This window comes from Balaenoptera physalus (assembly GCF_965194825.1).
Source record: "Balaenoptera physalus genome assembly, chromosome: 10".
In the NCBI taxonomy this organism is placed as follows: Eukaryota; Metazoa; Chordata; class Mammalia; order Artiodactyla; family Balaenopteridae; genus Balaenoptera; species Balaenoptera physalus.
Genome location: NC_138889.1, coordinates 19,834,064 through 19,845,851, shown reverse-complemented (window position 1 = coordinate 19,845,851; position 11,788 = coordinate 19,834,064). Strand labels below are relative to the sequence as shown.

At 55.0% G+C, this 11,788-nt stretch overlaps 2 protein-coding genes across 2 annotated transcripts in view; both read left to right on the top strand.

Annotated features, from left to right (window-relative positions):
- Positions 1–539: 539 nt before the first annotated feature.
- Positions 540–6,360, top strand: LOC309636460 (thimet oligopeptidase-like; the record flags this gene model as incomplete). Its single annotated transcript, XM_082409606.1, is given in 9 exon segments — positions 540–759; positions 959–1,000; positions 1,003–1,295; positions 1,297–1,328; positions 1,421–1,935; positions 2,534–2,689; positions 2,790–2,918; positions 3,553–3,689; positions 3,903–6,360. Coding segments are annotated over 9 exon segments (1,680 nt in total), but the record flags the coding sequence as incomplete, so codon positions are not given.
- A 5,061-nt stretch (positions 6,361–11,421) lies between these two features.
- The window catches only part of LOC309636459 (neural cell adhesion molecule 1-like), a gene marked incomplete at its 5' end in the record, with an annotated part of 41,628 nt that continues 41,261 nt past the window's right edge, over positions 11,422–11,788 (top strand). The window contains 1 exon segment of the mRNA XM_082409605.1: positions 11,422–11,432. Within this exon segment, the coding sequence (XP_082265731.1) occupies positions 11,422–11,432 (11 nt within the window).

Below are 11,788 nucleotides of genomic sequence, written 5' to 3'. Positions count from 1 at the left end.
AGCCCTTCATCTTCCCCGCAGACACCATTGGTGCTTGCTCGGCCTCGCGGGTGATGCGGGGGGCACGGGGGACAGTCCTGTGTCCCCACTTTCTTGGGCTGCAGACAGGCCACGTTGGTCCTGTGGTGACTGGGGGCTCCCAGGAGAACCCCACCGCAGAACCGGAGAGGTGGCCCCAGAGAAGGTGGCGTACGCCTGGGGCCGGGCCTCACCAGCCAGCCACGGGCCACCTGCAGCAACAGGCGTCTCGCCGTCCAGGGGCTGGGTGTTCGGGCGCCGTGGGCATGAGCTGCTGTCTGCTCGGCAGCCGAGTTTGTAATGTTGAGCGCGGGGAGGCCCCTGGGTGGCTCCTGGAGAGCCTGGCCGCATTTCTTCCTGCCCTTGGCCTTAGAGCCCATCACGGTTCACACCGTTTCTGGTTCCAAAAGGACCTGTGTTAAGAAAGACCACGTGTTAGGACAGCACCAAAGTGTCTAGAAATCCGGGCCAGGAGGAGGAGGGAGGGGGATTGGCTGTGCCCGCCAGTGGCCTGAGAGCCCTGCCCGCCTGCAGAGACCTGGCCCGGGGCCCCACGGGGAGGGCATGGCCCACGGTCCCCAGCGCCAGCCGGCTCTGGGTTCCAGGAGAACTGCGCGATCCTCGGGGAGCTGGTGAGGCTGCAGGCCCAGAAGTCCTGCCTGCTGGGGTTCAGCACGCGTGCCGACTCCGTGCTGGAGATGAACATGGCCAAGACCAGCCAGGTGGTGGCCACTTTCCTAGGTAACCCCGCCTCCACCTGAGTCCCATTGGGGAGGGCGTCAGGCGGACCTTAACTGGACGTGGTGCTGCCTGAGACCCCACTGTGTCAGCCCTTGGGGGTCACCTTCCCGGACCCTTCATTCTGCCTCGAGGGGCGCAGGGTGGGGCGGCTGGGGGGCCGCCACAGGGACATAGCCGAGCCTCTCCCCTCCGCCCGCAGATGAGCTGGCCCAGAAGCTGAAGCCCCTCGGGGAGCAGGAGCGGCCGTGATCCTGCAGCTAAAGAAGGCCGAGTGCCAGAGGCAGGGCCTGCACTTTGCCGGGCCCATTAATGCCTGGGACCCGCGCTACTACATGAACCACGGGGAGGAGATGCGCTACCACGTGGACCAGCACCTGCTCAATGAGTCCTTCCCCATGCAGGTGGTCACGCGCGGGCTGCTGGGCATCTCCCAGGAGCTGTTGGGGCTGACCTTCGACCTGGAGGAGGGCGCCAACGTGTGTCACCAAGACGTGAGGCTCTACACGGTCCGGGACGTGGCCTCGGGCAAGGTCATCCATCGGCAAGTTCTACCTGGACCTCTACCCTCGGTGCGTGCGTGCGTGCGTGCGTGCGTGAACCTGTCGGCCGTGGGCCGGGGCTCCTCTGCGGAAGCTGGGCCTCACCCTGCGTCCCTCCCCAGGGAAGGGAAGTCCGGGCACGCGGTCTGCTTCGGCCTGCAGCTGGGCTGCCTGCAGCAGGATGGGAGCCGCCAGATCGCCATCGTGGCCATGGTGGCCAACTTCACCAAGCCTACGCCCGACCCGCCCTCCCTGCTGCAGCACCATGAGCTGGAGACCTACTTCCACGAGTTCTGGCAAGCGATGCACCAGCTCCGCTCCCAGGTGGGTGCGGGCGCGGGGCTGCGGGCAGGGGCCGGGGACGGCCCGGGCGCGCGTGGTCCTCAGGCAGACCCTCGCCACGGGATTCTTCCGCTGATGTCACCCCGCACGTGGCGACGCCCTCGGTGTCAGCTTCCATCATCAAAGCCCACGCACTGGGCGCGTAAACAACAGAAATGGATGTCCTCGAGACTCTGGAGGCTGGAAGCCCCAGATCAAGGAGTCAGGACTGGTTCCCTGCATGTTAAGTACATGTACTCAAGAGCTGCCTTTAAAAAAGACAAGAGAAAAGAAAGGCACGTTGCATACAAGTCTGGTGACAGGCGGCGCTGAGAACCACAGGGAAGGCTCTGGGGGCGGGAGCGCCGCGCCCTGTGAGGCCCTGGGGCTGCTGCCAGTCTCAGTGGAGGCTCAGCAAGTCCCAGTGGCTTCCCCACGGCGGGGGGGCGGGGGGGGCGGGGGGGGGCGAGCTGAGCGTCTGGGCTCAGGACCCACTGCTCGTTGTTCAGTCTTCCTGCGGTCAGCCCTTCGTCCTGAGAGCGATGCTCTCAGAGGCTGCACCGGAGCGCGTGGGGACACTTTACTGAGCTGTGCAGCCATCACTACTGCCCTGTTCTGGAACATTTCCATCACCCCAAAAATGTCCCTCACGTCCTTAGTTATCACTCCCTCCCCTCCCCAGCCCCTGACAACCAGGAACCCACTCTCTGACTCTGTGGATCTACCTGTTCTGGACGTTTCCCCTCAGTAGGGTCACACCCTGTGTGTCCTTCTGTGTCTGACTTCTCTCGCTGAGCACCGTGTTCTCAGCGTCCATGCACGTGGCAGCGAGTGTCAGGGCTTCACCCCTTTGCGTGGCTAAGGGCCAGAAAAAAGAAAAAAGAAAAGAAAGGCACGTTGCCTGCGAGTCTGGTGACAGCCGGTGATAAGAACCAGAGGGAAGGCTCTGGGGCCGGGGGCACCACACCCTGTGAGGCCCTGGCACTGCTGCCAGTCTCGGTGGGGCACGGGCAGCGCCGTCCCCCAGGGGCTGCGGGACAAGCTCATCAAGTCCCGGCAGGCCAACTCAGGTGCGGCCGGGCCGAGGGAAGGGGGCGCCCGGACCGCCTGGCTGGAAAGCGCGGCCTGGACACAGTGCCATCCCCCTGTCTCCTTCCTCCCGCCCCCCAGGCCTCTTCAACCTGGGCCAGATCGTCCTGGCCGAGGTGGACCAGGCCCTGCACATGCAGACGCCCGCGGACCCGGCCCAGGAGAATGCCCGCCTCTGCCAGGAGATCCTCGGGGGCCCAGCCATGCCAGGTAGCCAAGCGCACGCCGGTCCCACCTTAGCGGTCGGTTGGCGGCTACTGCCCAGGTCAAGAGGATCGTCTGGTGGTGTGTGAAAGGGGACCGACTGACAGGCTCTGGCCGAGGCCCGGTGACCTCTGGCCTCTTCCTGCCTCGGTTCCTTGGCTGGTCCCTCCAGCTGTGGCCCGTGGAGTCCGAGGGTGGGGTGGGCGTATCTGCACGTGCTTTCTGGAGAGCCTGGAAGAGGCAGGAGAGGGCTTCATAGCCCGGACGGAATGCGTCGACGAGGTTTGCCCATGCGTGTCGGTGCGGACACGCGGTTCACTCCCTCGTGAGTGCTTTAACCCGCGCTCTCCCCATGCTGGAGGGCGAGCCCTGACTCATCCCTCGGAGCCTCGGTGGCTGACTTTGTAAGAGGCTTAGGGGTGAACCCTCGTGAGCTTCAGCAGAAAGTCGGCAAAGATTGATTTGTGTCCCTCCACTGAGTTGCCCACAAGGTCCCCGTTTTCTACAAGTGTTGGGCCAATACTCCCTCTAGTGGCGGGGGACTCAGACAGGGCTGCTTGAGGCCCCAAGCTCTGGACTCTGGGGAAGGGGCACGGAGCGGCCAGGCGGCCGGGCAGGAGCTTCTCCGCGTGTGTCCCAGGGACCCACCTGCCTGTGACCTTCGGCCGCCTGGCAGGAAGCTACGACGCCCAGTCCTACGGCTACCTGTGCAGCGAGGTGTACTCCGCGGACACGTTCCACACACGCTTCAAGCAGGAGGGCGTCCTGAGTGGCAAGGTGAGAGGCCGTCCTGCCGCGCAGACCAACACGGAGGTCCTTGGCCTGGGCCTCGATGCTTGTGCCGCCCGCCTGGGCCAGCCAGGCTCTGAGAGCCCTGCCCTGGACCTCCTGCTCCCCTGCCCTTTGTTGAGTCACAGCAGAGGTGGCCACACCCATACCCTCAGTGAAGGCGGAGCTCCACCCTCCTGCAGCCCCGCCCCCTCTCGGCAGGTTGCCATGGACTACAGAAGCTGCATTCTGAGGCCAGGGGGCTCCAAGGATGCCAAGGGCATGGTGAAGCTCTTCCTGGCTTGCGACCCCACGCAGGATGCCTTCCTCCTGAGCAAAGGGCTGAAGGTTGAGGGCTGCAAGCCGCCGGCCTGCTGACGGCACGGGGTTCTGCCCACCCAGGCGGGCCCGGTGCCTTAGCGCCCCGCTGGGGCGGGGGAGGGGCCGCGTGTCCTCCCAGCCCCTGAGTCCCTGGCGGCCGGCCTCGGCCAAAAGTCTCCACCTGGACGTGTCTGGAGAGCCTGGCGTCAAGGCTCCCCCTTGTTGCACTAATGCAATCCCTTCCTGGGGAGCTTTCCTGCTTACAAAACGGTTCTTTGAAAACGCAGCCATTTATAAAAAGACTCCACTCCTGGTCTCTGCCTGCGGTCCCTTCCACCACAGGAGCGGCATGGGGGCCATCACACTGGGGGGAGTTCTGACCTTGGTCGGGGATCAGCCCTGCGGCCGTTGCAGGCTGCCCTCTGCTGGTGTAGCGTCTGGGTCACTGGGAGATGGCTGAGCTGTGGGGTGAGTTCAGACGGGGATGGCTCCCCCAACCCTGGCCGGCCCCGCTCTCCAGTGAGGGGGTGTCAGGTTCCTGCCGGCCTCTCGCCTGCCCGGCACTGTTTGGCATGGCGGGGGCTGTGATTGGCTGCAGCTGCTTCTGGCGGTGGGCACAGCTGCGGGAAGCCCGGCTGTGGCTGTCCCTGTGCCCGTGCCCTGTCCTCCTGCTCACGGCCGGCCGGCTGGCTCCCTCCGCTCATCGGCAGCTGGTGAAGTCCGGACCATAGCAAGGGGCCGCCTTCCTGGGTCCTAGCAATTCTGCCCAAAGGCCTTAGGGATGTGGTTTGGCGGCAGTAGGAATTCAGAGAGGGTGCTGCCCCACTGGAGCGCTAGGGTGGGTCTGGACAGTCCCGTGTGTCCTTCCCTGGCCTTTGAGCTCCTCGGGAGCCCTGCCTCCGGCCCTTCGCCCCCACAAAGGACGCCAGGCAGCGGAGCGAGGGCGCGGGCAGCGCCCCGACCTTCTCCCCGGGGCCCAGGCGGGCAGGCCGTGCCACGTTCTGTCCTCCCCTCAGCCTGCCCGCCCGTTCTCACCCACCCTGGGCCAGTCGGCTGTGGACCAGGCTGTGGTGTCTGCCCTTCTGCAGACCCGGCTCAGCTCCCTGCACCCACTTCTGTGCCTTCTGTGTTCAGGGCTGGTCGCAGGCCCAGAGCCGGTGGGCAGGCACCCCGTGGCCGGGAGGGCTGTTCCTGCGAATTCCCTGGGGCTTGAAAAGGAGCACAGCCGGCCTTCCATCCGGTGCTTCTCAATGGACGTGGAAGGGGCGTGTCGGGGCCTGGGGGCTGCTCCTCTTCCTGTGCACCGAGCCCCCCGATGGTCCCCGTGCAAAAACCAGGTGTGGCGTTGGCATCCCAGCCGTGTGCCGGGCAGTCTGTGGCGGGCGCCACAGGCCTCGGGCTGGTGGGCCACAGGGTTCCCAAGCGGCAGGTCAGGACTGAGAGGGTGAGGCCTTTCCCCGGGTCCAGGGCCCAGACTGACGCCGGCTGGAGGCCCCTCTGCTCACCGCCCGCACCCCCCAGCCCCTGCCCTCACGTGAGCCCCCAGGGCTGAGCTCAGGTGTTGCATGCCCAGGCTCTCCGGCAGCCCAGCCCGTTCCCACTCCTCCATGGTCACTGAAGGACTTGGAAGCAGGTTGCCCCACAGAGACTGCTGTTCCCCGAGCCCTGGGCAGGGGGCAGGGAGGACGGGCACAGGGCCCTGCAGGGGTGTGGGCGCCAGGGCAGCCGGAGCAGCTCCACACAGTAAGTAAGAGCATCTCACCAAAAACAGTGCGTTTCTCCAGCCGCCCCGGGACCTGGGCTCAGGTCCTGGGGCAGGAAGGGGCAGCAGTGCAGCTGTTAGCTGTCACTGGGGGTCGACTGTGGCCCGGTGCCACCTCTTAGATCCTCCCCCGTCCCCTTCCGGGGTTGCGACCGGACCCCTGCCAATCGGGTTCTCATTCCTCCCCATCCCATACGCCGGCTCCATGAAGGTGGAAGGAACACATTTTTTAAAAGGTTAGAGCTCGGGCTTCCCTGGTGGCGCAGTGGTTAAGAATCAGCCTCCCAATGCAGGGGACAAGGGTTCAAGCCCTGGTCTGGGAAGTTCTCACACGCTGCGGAGTAACGAAGCCCGTGCGCCACAACTACTGAGCCTGCACTCTAGAGCCCGCGAGCCACAACTACGGATGCTCGCGTGCCTAGAGCCCGTGCTCCGCAACAAGAGAAGCCACCGCAATGAGAAGCCTACGTACCGCAAGCAATGAGAAGCCCACGCACCGCAACCAAGAGTAGCCCCCGCTCTCCGCAACTGGAGAAAGCACGCACGCAGCAAGGAAGAGCCAACGCAGCCAAAAATAAATAAAATAAATAAAATAAATTTTAAAAAATCATATTAAAAACCTATTAATGAGATTTTAAAAAATAGTTAGTCAGTTAGCTACTTAGTTAATTGTGCCGGGTCTTAGTTGCCACAGGCCGGCTCCTTAGTTGTGGCAATCAGATATTTTATATTCTTTTTTGTTCCTGAACAAAGGCCTCAGAATCCAGTACCTATTTGATAACGCCCACAGCATAGCTCAGCACGGAATAGCCACATTGTTTTTCTTTGGCTGCTATGTACCAAACAGCCTTTTGTACTGTTTTACCAAATGCATGTATTTAATACCTGTTTTAAAAAACATAGTGAGATCTCAAAACTTTAAATTGACTAAAGTAAGATTCTCTCTGTAGTACTACTTATCTGACTAACAAACACCACCTGATGACACCGGTGTGGTGCACTGAGCCTTACTCTAGCATATCGGGATTAACCCTGTTGCGACAAGTGTTCATCCTCCAAGTCCCCAAGGCCTCTCACACACTGCCAGCGAAACTGCCTCCTGCTTGGGAAAGAGTGCCCCAGTTCGTTTCTTCAGAAGCTTGAAGGCTATGGAAGCCCTCCAAAAGGTTAGAGGGCAAAGAACAACTCTAAAACTGGCACATTTGTTTAAAAAAAAACACTTGTCAATATTACAAGAGCCAGCTTGCTTTCCCTTGTGACACGGTTTCTTAGGAGGCAAGGGGTGTGGCCATGGGACTTGGACAAGCTGTTTCCCTCTGTCTCAGTGTCCCACCTGTGAGTGGGTAGTCTGACTCAACTTAATTACAGACATCTGAATAAGGATCATGAACAGTGGCATCTAATTTCCAAAATAAAAACAGGAGAATGAGTATGTCTTTTACAACAGGACGTCAAGTCTACCTCAATGATATTGCTAGCCTTGAGTCCAGTGCTTCTCGCTCAGTGCAATTGTGTCCCCCAGGGGACACCTGGGAAAGTCTGAAGGTGATTTTGGTGGTCACAACTGGGAGGACAGAGAGGGAATGTTACGGGCCTCTAGTGAGTAGAGGTCGGGACCTTGCTAAAACACTCCACGATGCACAGGACTCACACCCACAGCAAAGGTTTATCTGGCCCCAAAAGTCAATGCCTTGCTTGAGAAACCCTGCCTTAGAGCAAAACACGGATACTCATCTTTAGCAGGTAACAGGGCATTTACTACCCACCTGTAAACCTACAGACTTCCCGACTTCCACAGCTAATCCTGTGGCAGGAATGAACTAGATAGCGTGTGACCATCTGGTAGTATCTAGGTTTGCCCCTCAAGTCACACGGGACAGTGCTAGAGACTGACATTTTCTATATTGGAGGCCTTTGGCAAGCCACCAGTTTTCTAACCTAAAAAGTCTAAGCAGCATTATTACAATACACATAATAACACGACAACTCTGCTTTTATAGAGAGATTAGATGTGGGAAAGGAGCTTATCTGACATCAGAAGGAAATGCTCTAAACGCATCACATCTGCTGGTTTGACTGGAAAATCTTGACAGCTGGAGAGGTAGGAAGGTAGACAGGAGAGAACACACCAAAGTTACGGGCCTGCTGAGTCCTCGGGTCTAACCATAATACACTACGTACTGCCCTGGGTCCAGGGATATGTTCTAACACCCTCTCAGTCACTTACGGTCCATAGACAGACCAAGTGTAAACTCACAATTACCAGCAAGTGTTCCAAAATAAGGCAGAGTTAAGAAACTGAAACGCGAGCCCTACCTGGTCTTTTTCTTCTTCATCGACAGAATCACCTGATTTTGCTTTTTCAGGGTCTTCCTCAGGTTTCTGTTTGGCAGGGCTGTCACACACAGTAAGGCCAACTGGTAGCTCAGCCAGACCCTACACTTGCAGTGGACACAAAACAACTTATATTCCTCCCTACCAAGAGTACCCTCTGTTTGGAAAGATTCAGGCCATGGACACCCTCTTCCCTCCAAGGAGAAGCCCTTTTTGCCAGGACACTAAAACAAGCTTCGAGCTTAATGTTTCTTTGGATGACAGGTTTAGAATACCACCGTTTTGCAAACCCTAAGAAATAATGGATCTAGACTTTGATCAACGGCTGCTAGAATCACCGAAGAGACATTACATGTCTCTGATGGACAGCCCCATACCGTCAATGAAGTCGCACAAAACAAAGCTGGAATCTGATCAGGACTCTAGACCTAACTACCAGTTGACAGAAAACTGGAGACAAGGGAACACATTCACCACCGAAACGATGCAGTCAGCCAGACCTAGAAGCTATTAGACAAAAGACCTCTTTTCTTTAAATAAATGGCAAGAAAATAAGGAATCTATCACTTGAAAGGATAAGGAACAAATCAACCAAATTCTGTTACACAAGGGGAGGTATGAACACTGCTATATATTTGTTAGTAAGGAACTGTTACACTTTGTAAGGCATGCTTTGTCTTCTTCAAAAGACTGTTTGCTAGATGTTAGCAATTATAGCAAAATATGAATAAAAAACTTGTCAGAGAAAGAGACCTTGTCATCTAGAAAGATCGTACTTGTGGATAAGATGACATGTCCGATTTGTCTCAAAGTAATCCAACTGGGGGGACATGGGTGTGTATGGAGTTGTAATTCATTTGGAATAGTTTTCACTTGGAGCATATGGGGGTATAGACGAAACAACAGCCAGGAGCTGTTAACTGTTGATACTGGGTGATAGGTACACAGGGGTTCATTTTACTATCCTTGGTATTTTGTGTATGTACATTTGAAGTTTCCTATGCTAAGAGTAAAAATGGATGAGGTCTTCAGAAATGCTGTTCATGAATGTCTAAAAACAGAATATCAAAAGGAAAACCTAAGCAATGTGGAAGTCAGAATTACTAAGTTACATCCTACTAATTCTATATGTGTTTTACCAAAAACAGTTGGCCCCTAAAATGGGGGCTGTCCATTCATTATATACTGACCCCCTTGTGAAATGAGATGTGATGGTGGTCTGCCTGGTAGTTTGCCTTGTAATCCTGGGGCTACATGAGACTTCAGCTGCTTACAGAAAAGAAACAAAAAAGCCACTATGAATAAAGAGTTCACAGCCAAGGTACAGTTCTTCAGCATTAGCAAGCTGGTGCACAGACCAGGTTCTGAGGATTAAGTACCCTTCTCTTCTTATTCTAAGCAACCACCGTCTTCATAAAGTCATCAAATTAGCACCTGCCAGTTTGCTAGGCCATTTTAACACAAGCTCTTGTATGAAGGGCCCAACCCTGAGGCGGACAAGGAAACAGAGCCTCTGCTTATTTCGTCAAACGATGAAGTGGCCAAGCACCTGACCTGAGCTCAAGTCCCAGGCTCTTATTTTTTTAAATTCCAGAAGAGTTACTCTGACTACAAGGGAGGAAGGAGTCTAAGAATAAATGTTTAGCTTCAACAGGCATGTCACTTACAAGTCATAAATATCAGCAGCTCCTGTTTTCTTATACCTCATCAATTCAACCACATTTGGGGATCTAATGCTCTATAACTTGGTCGAAGACAAAAATTTAAAGTATATATCTAAGCTAGTTAGACGTATACACAAGAGGGAATTCCACGGCGGTCCAGTGGTTAAGACTCGGCACTCTCACTGCCGAGGGCCCGGGTTCGATCCCCGGTTGGAGAACTAAGATCGTACAAGCCGAGCAACACAGCCACCCCCCACCCCCCACCCCCCACAAAATGAAAATAAAAAAAGATACACAAAAAACGAGTACTGCCGGTGGAGGGGTTGTGTGTGGGGGGAACAGACAGACCCTATGGCACCGAGTCTGTCCTCCCCTTAGGCGGTACCAGACTCCAACGAGGTCAAACGAGTCAAGTGCTCTTACATTTTGTTTCTCCATCGGACTTGCTTCTCCTGGGCATGCAAAGTTTGCAAACAGGTTTGGGGGACTTCTTTTTCTCTGCTATTTCCACTCTGTGCTCCTCACCACTTGTCTGGCTCCCGTTTTCTAGACATCCATTCACTTCCCGACTGAAAGCATGAGCTCCGTTCTCCAAGGACAAATCTGTATTTAAAAGGGATTTGACTTTAGCCAGGTAGCCCTCCTACAGCAGGAAAGGATAATTTAAGTAGCAGTGAATGTCAACAAGTGGCCATGAGAGAATAAGGAAACACATGCGCTTCCTTTATAACTATCAGGTAACAGGGAGAGGTGGGATGATCCTGCCTCCCTGGTCACAGACAAGTTACATGGGAGGAAACGTTTTCTAGCCGCCGGGATGCTGACGACTGAACCTCTGATAATTCTTCTTCATGTCATTTGGTTTCCAAGTCACATAACTGATTCTTTATTTCTGTCTGCAGAAATTCAAGCAAGAGATTCCATTTCTCCTTCACGCATTCCTAAGGGAAGGATATAGGTTTACAAGTCTCCACATTCCCAAGCTATGAACCAATGGACTAATACACAAATAGTTACACTGCCTGGTCACATAACAATGACTGAATGGCAGGCAATGCTGAGTCGGCCAAAAAGGAAACTAAATATTCACAAGACATGTTCCTGTTGTTTTCGTTAAGATCATATCACACCATCTCCAGAGTGGTGAAAAATGGAAAGATTAAAGGTGAAACAGACACATAATAGCATACTAGAACAAACCTGATTTGGAAAAACAGTGTGACCAGGACAAATTATAATCCAGACTCGATGGTACGGAACCCAGACTGGGCAACTCGATGAGTTACCAAAAGCTAACCAATAATAGCCTATTAGTCCAGCACGTTAGACAAAAACATCCACGTTATCCTCAACTTCAGGGAAAAGAGAGCCAATTCCACTTCAATTTGTTTTTAGGAACTACATAGTGTCTGTCAAATGGTCACATTTGATCATACATTTTGTTAAGGTGGAGATTACCTTACCTTTTCTGTTAAACTCTCTCTTTCCAAATCTTTGAGCCTGGGGGAAGAAAAAGGGAAGAAACAAACACTTGTTCAGCAACATTGTCTATCTGTAAGAATACCACAGTTTAAAGAACTTTGGAAAGAAGTTTAACATGAATGTTAGAAAAAAAAGCAAGGGCTTTTCCCTCCCCCAGTGTCTAGAATGCCCTAAGGTAATGCCTACACGGTAAGAAGTTATTTTCAATATGAATGAGGTCCCCCTTTTGGGGGGTGGTTTTCTAATGGTGGTAAGAGATGGTATAGGAGCTCTAGAACAACATTTTTTCTTTTTTTGTTTTTAACGTTATTTTAAAGACACTGGGAAAGGGGAAGCAGGTCACACAGTTGGGTTCCTTCCCAAGCTAACTGACCTATAGGTGGTCTTCCTCCAGTTGGACCTGACAAGATTTCATAGAAGGGCATACAGAGGTTAGAAAGAGTGGACCAGGGTGACAGGATGCTGTGGGGAACAGCCAGCTAACATTCCCAAAGGCCAGGATGGGGTGGTAGCAGCATTCGGAGAAGGAATATACGAAAATGGAG